This window comes from Lycorma delicatula, chromosome 13 (genome assembly GCF_047948215.1).
Source record: "Lycorma delicatula isolate Av1 chromosome 13, ASM4794821v1, whole genome shotgun sequence".
NCBI lineage: Eukaryota > Metazoa > Arthropoda > Insecta > Hemiptera > Fulgoridae > Lycorma > Lycorma delicatula.
In genome coordinates this window covers 22,980,102-22,992,295 of record NC_134467.1, presented here as the reverse complement: position 1 = coordinate 22,992,295, position 12,194 = coordinate 22,980,102, and the positions used below count along the sequence as shown (strand labels likewise).

The following is a 12,194-nucleotide window of genomic DNA, read 5'->3' as shown; positions in this document are numbered from 1 at the left end:
GATATAAGATTATAATTAATCTTAGGTAACATTACCTCTAAAAATAAATTATATTTATCACTGAAAAATTTCACCATAAATAATATTAACATTAATATTTGTAAGATTAGAAAAAACTGAATCAGGAGAATTATTGCAACAGTTTAACAAATTATTTGGTTGAAAATATTGCAATTTGTTGAAAAATCTGTAAGGTGAGTAGCAGCAATGTTAATATTTAAATTTGGATGATAAAATTTGGTGTAAAACATTTTCTAGGTTTTACCATATAAAACCTGGTTCATTAGTCACCTAATAATAATAATTTGACTGTGGCTGCACTGTTAATGTATGTGGTAAAAGAATTAGAGTTACAATTTATTTTATAAATTATACAAAAAAAATCATAAACATATTTACTTTGTAACATTAAATTATTGTTTTTTATTACAGCAAGTATATTTTGTACAACTGAAAGAAGAACCACTTGACATTATGAATGGTGATATCGAAAAAGATTCTTTAGCAATTGAACAGACGAACTTAGTTAAATCAGAAAATTTACAAGTTGAAAATAATGTGGTAAGAGCGTTAGATTTTGTATACAGTGGAACACTAATTATCCAGATGGACCTTACAAAACCAAATCTGGATAATTTAAAAGAGGTTTATCATATATACTGCACATATCATTCTATATTTAGTGCGTAACACTAAGGAAAAAATTAAAATTGAAAAAAAGTAAATGCATTTCAGTGAAATTAAGAAGAAATTTGGAACATATGTACAATGTAAGAAAAATGAGATGTAGTAATGTGGTACAAAAAATACAGTTTGTAGAAATTTGCTTTTATAATTATGATAAATAAATGAAATTATTATATACAAACAAATTGCAAAACAGGCAGTTAAAAACCCCAGTATAATAAAGATTGATAAAAAAAATTCCTATTGAAGCAAAGATTTGTTTGAATAGTTTAAATTTTTCAAATAATGTACTAGCTTTTTTTAACTTGCGTAGTCTGGATTTAAGCAGTCCAGTTAGTTGGACATCTGGAAAATTGGCGTCCCACTGTATTATCTTTTCATTATAATTATCTAATATGTAAATTTTGGATTACATACATACAGTTCACTTTTCAACTCATATATTTAGCCCACCAGGCTGGTCTAGTGGTTAACTTATGATAAATCAGTGGTTTAACTGCTGATTTTCAATGTCAAAGGTTCTCAGATTCAAATCCTAGTAAAAATTAGTTGCTTTTATACAAATTTCATAACTAAACCGAGGATACCGATATACTTCGGTGGTTGGGGTTCAGTTAAGCATACGTCTCAGGAATGGTTCCTCTGAGTGTACAAGACTTCACATTATTTATATGTCATACATATCATCCTCATCTCATTGGACCGTGGTGGGGTAGCTTTATTGTTCACTAGTTTAACAAACTGCAGTCTAATTTTTGTTTAGTTAAACAAAAGACATCTTTTGTATCTTGCTACTTCCAACATCATTTTTCCTACCTTACCACATACTGCATGAATTTCATTTTTATTTTATTTTTTGTTTGAATATTACATTTGTATTTGCTGAATTACCCATAAGTCAATATTTCGCTCACTCAAACCCAGAGTAAGCTTAGGGGCAATAATAATTATAAATGCAAATACAGTAACCATTCTTTTAACAGATTACTAGTTTCTAAAAGACTCATGACAATGCTTAGTGGTGTAGCCATGATTAGGGGTTTTACAATTTTGTGTCTGTACCTACATAAACTTTCAAGTTATATATGAGGGTTATTTTTTTTCAAGGTTCGATCAGTCACGAAATTAAAACCACAGTGAAAATAAAAAAAAATTTATTTGTAAAAAGTATTTATATAGCTACTATTTCTCTACATAGTTGCCATTCCGATTTAGACATTTATCGTAGCGTGGTACCAACTTTCCAATACCCTTATCATAGAACAGAGCCACCTGTGTTTTCAGCCATGTTTCTACGCTGGTTTGCAGTCGATGTCTGTGCGTTTCATGTGTGTGTAAAAATCGGATGGAGCCAAGTCCGGGCTGTACGGTGGGTGATCAAACACTTCCCAACGAAAATGCTGCAGGAGCTTCTTTGTTACAGCTGCAGTGTGCGGCCGAACTTTGTCATGGAGAAAGACAATGCCTGATGACAACATTCCTCTCCGCTTATTCTGAATTGTGGCTTTTTCACGAAGTTGTCTTCGTGAAAACACTAGCCAGTGTTTCACTGGCTAGGAGACAACTTCGGACAACATTTTGGCACAGACATCGACCTGCAGACCAGTGTAGAGACATGGCTGAAAACACAGGTGGCTCTGTTTTATGACGAAGGTATTGGAAAGTTGGTACCACGCTATGACAAATGTCTAAATCAGAGTGGCAACTATGTAGAGAAATAGCGTAAGTATCTAAGTACTTGTTACAAATAAAAAATTTTTTATTTTCACTGTGGTTTTAATTTCGTGACCGATCGGACCTTGAAAAAAAAAAACCCTTGTATATAACCAGTTTCATACTGAAATAACTTACGTCTTGTCTTAATGCCCTTTTTATTCTAATAAACTGAATGAAGTTAAGCCTTCCTTAACAGTAAACTTTCATCAGTTGCTAAATTTTTTTTCTGGTGTGTATACTTCTCTGAATCTGTTAACAAGGTAGTCAATCGGTTTTATTTATTTTTTTTAATGGATTAGTATTATCATCAGAAAAATGGATGCGATAGAAGTTTGACACTTTTAGATAAAATTTTTCTAGATCCAGTTCTTGGATCTAGAAACAAGACATATAGAATAGAGAAACAATATGCTATTGCTTCAGCATTAAATTAAAATAAAAATAGAACTAGACTCGCACATGTTCGAGTAACCCATCAACGAACAGGAATAAAACTGGTCAATTCACAATTACGAATTATTTTGTCGTGGCACTTTTAAGCAAAAAGTTATTTCTTCAAAAACCATTAAGGGGTAGGGTAAATAACTGACTATTAATATCAATATTTGGTGTCATAAGTTTACACGATTTTATGTTTGGTTGAATTGTGGTTTAATCAAATTACTTTTATGTACATGTTATTTCCCTTTTTCAGTTTCTTTTTCTTCCATATCTCTATTATTTTCTAGTATTTTACTTTTTTCATCTGTCCAGGTTAGAAATATTTCTTCTATGGTTTTTTTTCTCTTAGAAACCTGAAATATTATGCAGTTCTTTCTCATAGTAAATGTTCTTTGATGGCTTCATGTGTTAGTTTCATTTCTTCTATGTCTTTCAGTTTCTCTGTTTCAGTTGTTATTAATTTTTAAAGTGTATAAATAGCCTGTTAGGGTTCATTCTTTGTAGATGACCATAAAAGGCGATTTTTTTTTCTGATAAAATCTGATATTTTCTCCATTTTCATGTAAACTTCATTATTGTGTCTTCTTTTCTGTCTTTGACAGGCTGAATAACCTTTTTTTAGTATTCATTTTTTTGTCGATTAGAAGTCTGTTGTCAAATGTCATATGTTCAGTTGGATATCGCGTTTCCAATCAAAGCACTTTACAGTAGTGACATATTAGCATTTAGTGATATTAATTTTTTACTGCAGGTGTTCCTAGTTAATCGATAGGCTAGCCATTTTACTGATTTTGGACCTAATGGCTACTTTTTCAGAGATGTTGACTTCAATACCCCTGGGTATTTGAATTTTTCAGTTTCATTAATTTCCTGTATGTTGTTATTAGTTTTTTAAACAGCTGATTAAATATCACTATAAGATTTTTTGTAGAGTTTACTTTATAATGTAGTAATAATATAAGGAAAATTTCAAAAATTATGGTTTATATTAGTTATATTGAAAAAATGTTCATATTTTATGCACAGTTTAAGTCAAAAAATTATGCAAAATACAAAAATATTTGACGGCGTTGTATTGACATACTATTTATTAATCTTTATTTCTACAGTAGCCGCAGGTTTACGCCCGCTTACATTTACTGATGGATGATAATGAATTTTGTAGCATGCGGAAAATGACATGCATTATCAGGATTTGAACCGAAGACCTCCTGATGAAAGTCTTAGATGTTAACTCAGCCACGGAGATCGGCATGAAACGATGACTAGAACAATAAAACATTTAACATCATTTTCATTTATTCTTGACCTGTTTGCCGACATGTAAAGATTGATTTTTTTTTACAGTCAATAAGAAGTATGCACTTTGTAGGAAATGTTTATTATGTCTACATTCCTGTATAAAGTTAACATCAAATCATGGCGCTCCCTCAAAGTCCGATTGAGTATTTAAGATAGAAAACTGGGCTGTCACATTATTATTTGCTGTTTATAAGTGAACTGTGTAGATCTCTATTCAAAAAAATTAAATATCTTAGTCTATTCTTGTGTTTACATTTATGAATGTGCAATCTTTACTAAAAACAATTATCACTTATTCTTAAAAAATAATATCCATCTAAACTGAACCGGACAACAGTATTGTTATTTAAAAATTCATCAAGAGAGGAATGTTTTTTTTGTAAAAGAATTTTTAATTTTATTTTGAATACATTTGTGGAAAGATTTTTCTGATTATTCAGCAGTTCATAAGCACAGTAAGGCCCTTTCATGTAAGCTCAAGTATTGTGTCAAGTTATACGAAAACAGTATTGTCGTCTGTTTCAGTTTAGATGGTTCGCATAACTTGACACAATACTACAGCTTACAAGAAAGTGCTTAGTATGCTGAATCATTTAAAAACTCTTCCCACCAGTTTATTTAAAATACAATTAAATATTCACTTTTATGGAAACAATATTTCTCTGTTTATGAATTTTTAAATAATACGAATTACAAAAAAAAACACAACTTATCTCCATTCTGATCAACATGTATTTAAATATGTGCTCAAAATAATTTTCAGAAGCACCCTCAGAATTGTGTATTATATTTTTGTGATTTTTTTGTTCAGATATTTTCCTTAATATTATTTCATACGTTTTATATAAATAATTTATATAGACTTTAATCCCGTCTTTTTTTTTTTTTTCTTATAATTCGTTTGTCTATTAATAATTTATTTTATGCAGTTTTCATGTTTTTGTATAGTTTTTTCTTTTTTTGTCTTACTTTTAAAGGAATCTGAGATCTCATTAAATGATGTTTCACCACAGCTTAATCTTAACATGAAAACCAATGAACTTGAAATAAATGATTTACACACTGTGAAGACAGAAGAAGAGATGGAATTATATCCATGTCATGTAAGCATTTATAATTATGGATATTGTAACAAACATGGTTTTTCTCTCTCTCTCACTCTCTCTCTCTCTCTCTCTCTGTGTGTGTGTGTGTGTGTGTGTGTGTGTTTTATATATTTATTTCGCTATTTCAGTGTGTTCTGTTATAATTTTTTTAAATTCTGTTTAATTAATACCGACATGTTAAGTTGTGTGTGAATGATAAATGGTTAATGTGTGAGGGCAAATGTGTTGTTTTTAACTTCAATGATATCTAAAATGTGTGTATTTTAACTTGATCGAGTTCTCAAATTTTAATAATTTCTGGGTAATGGGTTTTTAATTGTATTCACTTGTCATATTTGCATATTTGTCAGGTTAGTGACCCGATACAGATAAATCACGGTTGTGAGATGTTATCTTATTAATGAAACGAAAATAAAATAAATTTTAATTACATATTTACATTAGGAAAAGTTAACATCATTACCATATTATTACAAACGATATTTGAAGTTAGCACCCTGCAGAGCTGATGCAGCAATGTTAAAGTAATCATACTCAGAATCACCTGATGCAGAATGTTTTCCTAGTGCCTTGGATAACCACAGAGTTCACTTCAGTTGCCATTCCTATCTATCCAGAGGACTCCACCTCCTGGACCCTTGCACTGTACATTATCCTCATGGTTGTGAGAATAATAGCGATAAGAAATAGTTGTAGTGTTCAGGCTTTACAGAAACCTGAAGCAGAAACTAAATTACAAAAGATAGAATAACAGGAATTACGGTAACTAAATTACACACACCTTTGACCATGAAAAATTCATAACTTATTTCTTTGCAGTGGTGGCAGAAAAATAATAATAAAGTAAAAGGATTAACCTATTTTTTCTGTAATGAATATCTTTTAATTCACAACTTCACCGAAACTCTTGTTTAATAAATGTTGAATGTTACAAAATTAATATTTTTATATCTGGTAAGAATTTATGAAATATAAGATTAGAATTCAAAATCTTAGGTAACATTATGTGTAAGTAAGGTAAATGATAGTTATCACAACAAAAAGCACCATAAGCAGTATTAACACCAATGTCATAAGATTAGAAAATCAAAATCATGAGAATTACCGCAGTGTTCTAACAACTATTTGATTGTAAAAGACTGCAATTTGTAGAAAAATCTGTAAGGAGAGTAGCAGCATTTTTTGATAACATTTAGCAAAACATGCCATATTAAAGTCTCCTAATAATAATAGTAATAATTTAATTGTGGCTGAGTATTTATGTGTGTGGTATAGAATAAGAGATACAATTTATTTTTATTTTGTAAATTATACAAAAATATAAACATTTTTACTTTTTACTACGTTTTACTTTTTTTTATTACAGCAGATAAATTTTATACAATTGAAAGAGGAACCGCTTGACATTATGAATGACGATATCGAGAAAGATCCCTTAGCAATCGAAGAGACCAACATAGTTAAATCAGAAAATTTACAAGTTGAAAATGAAGTGGTAAGAGTGTTAGATTTTATGTACAGTAAAACTCCAATTATACAGATGGACCTTACAAGGCCAAATCTGGATAATTGAAAAGAATAATGTAAAAGAGGTTTATCATATATAATGCACATATCATTCTATATTTAATGAGTAAAATACTAAGTAAAAAAAAATATATATATGAAAAGAAGTGAATGTATGTTAGTAAAATTAAAAATAAATTTGGAACATACTTGTATTTACAATTTAACAAAAAAGAAATTCAGCAATATGGTTAAAAAAATACATTATGTAGATGTTTGTATTTATAAATAGTTTTACAAAGGCCACAAGATACATATGTTTTTGCTAAATGAAATGAAAAAGAGCATTGTTTTACAATGCTCTTTAATTCAGAAAGTAGATTGTTGAAATTCATCATAAAGTCATTCCCAAAAAACATAGGCCCTCTGTAGAAGATGATCCTCCAGATCATTATGTAATAATATTTCCAGATACAGAAAAACCTATACAAAACAAGAAGATGTTTGTATAACAAATACATAGGAAAGGAATTGTGCAATATTATTGCTATGAATGTGATTTTGATCTTTGTGCTACCCCTTCTTTTAGAAATTTTTACACTAAGAAGAAATAAAAAAAAAATATTTCCTAAAAATTTTTAGTTTTAAATTGAAATATAGTAACATCTCTGTGAATTGGCAAATAGGAATGTATGTTGTTATTGTGTGATTTTGATCTGATTGCCTAAATTCATAAATACGTATAAACTGTTTTCATAAAAAATTATTTGCTAGTGATTTTTAGGGTAATGTGATTATTTGTATCGTATATGAATGAATGAGTAAACCTTTATTTCCCTTGTACAAAATGTAAAATAAAAAAAAAAGAATTACAGTATATAATTAGGAAACGTAATATGCAAAGGATAACTTATGTCCAAGCATGAAACACTTCATACAATATTTCTACAAAGGGAATATAAAAATCAAAATTATTTTTAAATAAACAGTAGTCACTAAGTATTTCTAAATAAATAAATGCAAGTTCTTAAAAACAAATAAAAATTAATTGTTAAAGACAGAGATCAGTTAAAATTTAAACTTATTAACTTAGAAAAATGACAAAATAATTAAACATAATAATACCTGAAATCTTGCATTAAAATTCAACATTCTAGTTTTAGTAATAATGTAGAAGATACAAGAATATGAAGGTGATGTAAATAATGTTTATATTCTTGTATGCTTTTATGCTTAGTATATTGCATAAATTGGAGTAAAATGAATAGTGTTATATCTGTTTTGTTGTTAACACTATTTTGTAACAACTTAAATAATACAAAAAAAATGCAAAATAATCTTAGTAATATTAATATTGTGACTATAATTATAAATTTACCCTTAATAACTTTGCCTTCCTTAGTGTTGATTAACTCTGTTACAGAATTTTATATAAAAAACCAAAACATTATGATTGGATTAGACAAAATTAACTAATTATGTGTAATTTACACAGGATGAAAAAAACATGTTTAGAATAGTAATTCATATACATTATTTGTCATTATCCACTCATATATTTCAGTAAGGAGTTTTTTGTTCACTCTGCTATATATAATTGTAGCAGAAATAAGATGTATTGGTTTAGCAGAAATACACATGTCTTCTGCAGACATTTTTTTATGTTTTTTGATATCTATTTTATTATTTTGAGAAAAATATAAATAGATATGCATATTTACATCCTTCTGTTATCATCATAGTAATTTAGTTCACCATGGCTCAATTAAATTACGATGATATGTAAACAAAGAGTAGTCTTGTACAGGCTTGGACCAACCGTTCCTGAGACATGTGGTTGACTGAATCCAAACAACCAAAGTACACCAGTATCCTCTCTTTAGTTTTTATGTGCCCTAAAAGTTTCCTAACTTTCCTGTATGCTCCGTCTATCTTACCAATGATCATTTCTCTTTCCACTCTTTCACTAGTTTGCACTTTCTGTTTATAGTATTTCTTAATTGTCAATAGTTCCTTTTACTTTCTTCATCACTAGCATCCTTATATTCTCTATGTTCATGCATCAGCTGCAATATATCCTCTGATATCCAAGGTTTTCTACCAGTTCTCTTTGTTCTGCCTAAGTTTGCTTCTGCTGATTTAAGAATTTCCTTTTTAACATTCTCCCATTCTTCTTTATTTTCTACCTTATCTTTTTACTCAGACCTCTTGCGATATCCTCCTCAATAATCTTCTTTACCTCCTCTTCCTCAAGTTTCTCTAAATTCTACCGATTCATCTGGCACCTTTTCTTCAAGTTTTTAAACCACAGTCTACATCTTATTACCACTAAAGTATGGTTGCTATCAATGTCTGCTACAGGATAAGCTTTGCAGTCGACGAGTTGATTTCTAAATCCTTGCTTAACCATGATATAATCTATCTGATTGATACGTTGCAGAATCACCTGGCTTTTTCCATGTATATATTCTTCTATGATTTTTAAACTGGGTGTTGGCAATTACTAAATTATACTTTGTGCAAAACTCTATAAGTCAGTCCCCCTCTTCATTCCTTTTCCCCAGCCTGTATTCACTCACAATATTTCCTTCCTTGCCTTTTCCAATGCTTGCATTCCAATCTCCAACTATTATTAAATTTTCATCCCCTTTTATATGTTTAATTGCTTCGTCAATTTCTTTGTATACATACTGTACCTTATCATCATCATGGGCACTTGTAGGCATGTAGACGTTAACAATAATCGGCTTAGGTTTTGATTTTATCCTTACTGCAATGATTCTATCACTATGCATTTTGAAATACTCTACTCTCTTCTTTATCTTCTTGTTCATTACAAAATTTACTCCTGCCTGCCCTTTATTTGAAGCTGAGTTAATTATTCTAAAATCACCTGACCAAAAGTCGTTTTCCTCTTCTCATTGAACCTCGCTAATTCCTACTGCATCTACATTTAACCTATCCATTTCCCTCTGTAAATTTTATAATCTAACAACCTTTTTTAGACCTGTAACATTTCACACTCAGACTCGTAGAATGTTATTTTTTAATTTTCTGGTGACCCCTTCCTTCGTAGTCCCCACCTGGAGATCCGAATGGGGGACTAGTTTATCTCTGGGATATTTTACCTAGGAAGGCACCTCCATCTTTGTTACATGAAAATGTAGAGAATTATATTTTCTTAGAAAAAAAGCAGCTGTAGTTTTTCATTGCTTTAAGCTACGCAGTACTCAAAAGATTGAGTAATGTTGTTATGGCCGTTTAAGTCCTCCTGACCTATGTTCGTAACTACTGAAAGAGCTGCTACCCTCTTTCACGAATCATTCCTTTGTCTGCTTCTCAACAGATACCTCTCCAATATGGTTGCACCTTTGGTGCAGCTACTCTGTATCACGGAGCACTCACCATTGGCAAGGTCTCATGATTCATATAGGGAGAAAAATTATATTATTATTTATTATAAATAATATTTTCTTAGTTTGAGTATATATATATATATATATATATATATATATATATATTTATTTATTTATTTATTTTATTAGTTCACCAAAGTACAGAATAAATAAACTAGGATGACTTAGCTTATTCCACTATATATTCAGGAGCGCTTTCACAATTTACTCGCATCATCAGCTGTATTATATGTTCATTTCAGATTGCATTACAAACTTCATAAAATGTAATATCATCATGCATTTATTTATTTTATTTTAAACTTTTATTCAGTTAAATTCAAAATTAAAACAAAATTTTAAAATATGAAAAATTAATAATAATAATAATATCATTTTGAAATCAGATAAAACTAATATGCCGATCACCATATATTTTGATAAACATAAAAATTTGATGGAACAATATATAATGGAGAATGATTTCAAGGTAATAAAGGACCCTACTAACCCACCGGTTTGGTCTAGCGGTGAACATTTCTTCCCAAATCAGCTGATTTGAAAGTCGATACTTCCAGCATTCAAGTCCTAGTAAAGTCAGTTATTTTTACACGGATTTGAATACTAGATCATCATAGTATATATATATATATATATATATATTTATTTATTTATTTTATTAGATCACCAAAGTACAGAATAAATGAAGTAGGATAACTTAGCTTATTCCACTATTTGAATACTAGACACCAGTGTTCTTTGGTTGTTGGGTTTCAATTAACCACACATCTCAGGAATGGTCGAACTGAGACTGTACTAGACTACACTTCATTTACACTCATATATATCATCATCATTCCTCCTCTGAAGTATTATCTGAAAAGTAATTATCGGAGGCTAAACAGGAAAAGGAAAGAAAGGAAAGGACCCTACTAAAAAATTTCTAAAAATTACTAAACGTTTAATGATAAAATAATACCTCATGTAACATTTTCAATCGTAAAAATAATTTAACATATCACACTATGTTGTACCCTTATGAACCATGTGCACCTCCTATATTAACTGGACTACGAAAAATTACAGGTACAGGTACAAACCAGGTGTACCACCTATGTAACCTTTAATTAACTTCAAAACCGCTGCTTCTTACATTGTCTCAAAAATAATTTATAGAATACTTTGAAACCAAATAAATTTAGGTTTTAAATATAATGTAAAAAATGGATACAAATTAGTAAATAAATTAAAAAACTTAATAATTAGTGATAAAACTAAGATGGTTAGCTGTGATATTTGTAATATGTATCCTAGTGTACCCATAGAAAACACTATTATCATAATAAAAAATAAATTAATACAAAATCATGAGGATCCCTTATTTGTTGAAAATATTATTGTTATTACAAGAAATATATGCAAACAGAATTATTTTAAATTTGATGACAAATATTACACCCAGGAAAACGCTACTGATGGGTTTTCCTTTGTCATCTATTTTATCTGAGGTTTATTTACAGGCGTTTGAAAGTAAAGTTGTTTACAGGATAACTCATATGAGTGATATTTTATTATGGACTAGATATACTGATGATATTTTTGTAGTGTATAATCCAGTTATATGTAACGAGCATTTATTCATATTGAACAAATTAAATTCCTATTATAGTGGATTGAAATTTACCTTTAAAATTGATAATAAAAAAATAAATTATTTAGATTTTAATATTGAAATTAATAATGAAAATAATCAATGTATAACTTCAGCATATAGGAAACCCATATCTAACAAAACCACTATACATAAATCTTCAAATCAGCCATGGTCACACAAAATTAGTACTTACTCAAGCATGGTGAATAGAGCAATTAATTTTGCAAAGTATAATGAAAATAAAAGTAAATTAAATAAAGAAATAGGTGTTATAAAACAAATTGCCGTATATAATGGTTATGATAATTTTTTAGTAGATAATATATATAATAAATAATGTTAAAAATTAAAAGTAATACACATTTAATAACATTAAACAGCACACAA

General features: G+C 29.2%; 1 protein-coding gene across 5 annotated transcripts in view; it reads left to right on the top strand.

Annotated features, from left to right (window-relative positions):
• Nucleotides 1-12,194, top strand: part of LOC142333886 (uncharacterized) — a 41,446-nt gene that overhangs the window by 9,454 nt on the left and 19,798 nt on the right. For 4 of the 5 annotated variants that reach the window (XM_075381475.1, XM_075381479.1, XM_075381474.1 and 1 more), the window contains exons 2-4: nucleotides 433-561; nucleotides 5,124-5,249; nucleotides 6,619-6,747. In XM_075381475.1, the coding sequence (XP_075237590.1) occupies nucleotides 475-561; nucleotides 5,124-5,249; nucleotides 6,619-6,747 (342 nt within the window). In that variant the 5' untranslated portion in view covers nucleotides 433-474. The remainder of the gene's footprint in view (nucleotides 1-432; nucleotides 562-5,123; nucleotides 5,250-6,618; nucleotides 6,748-12,194) is intronic. The other variant, XM_075381478.1, reaches the window with a different exon arrangement.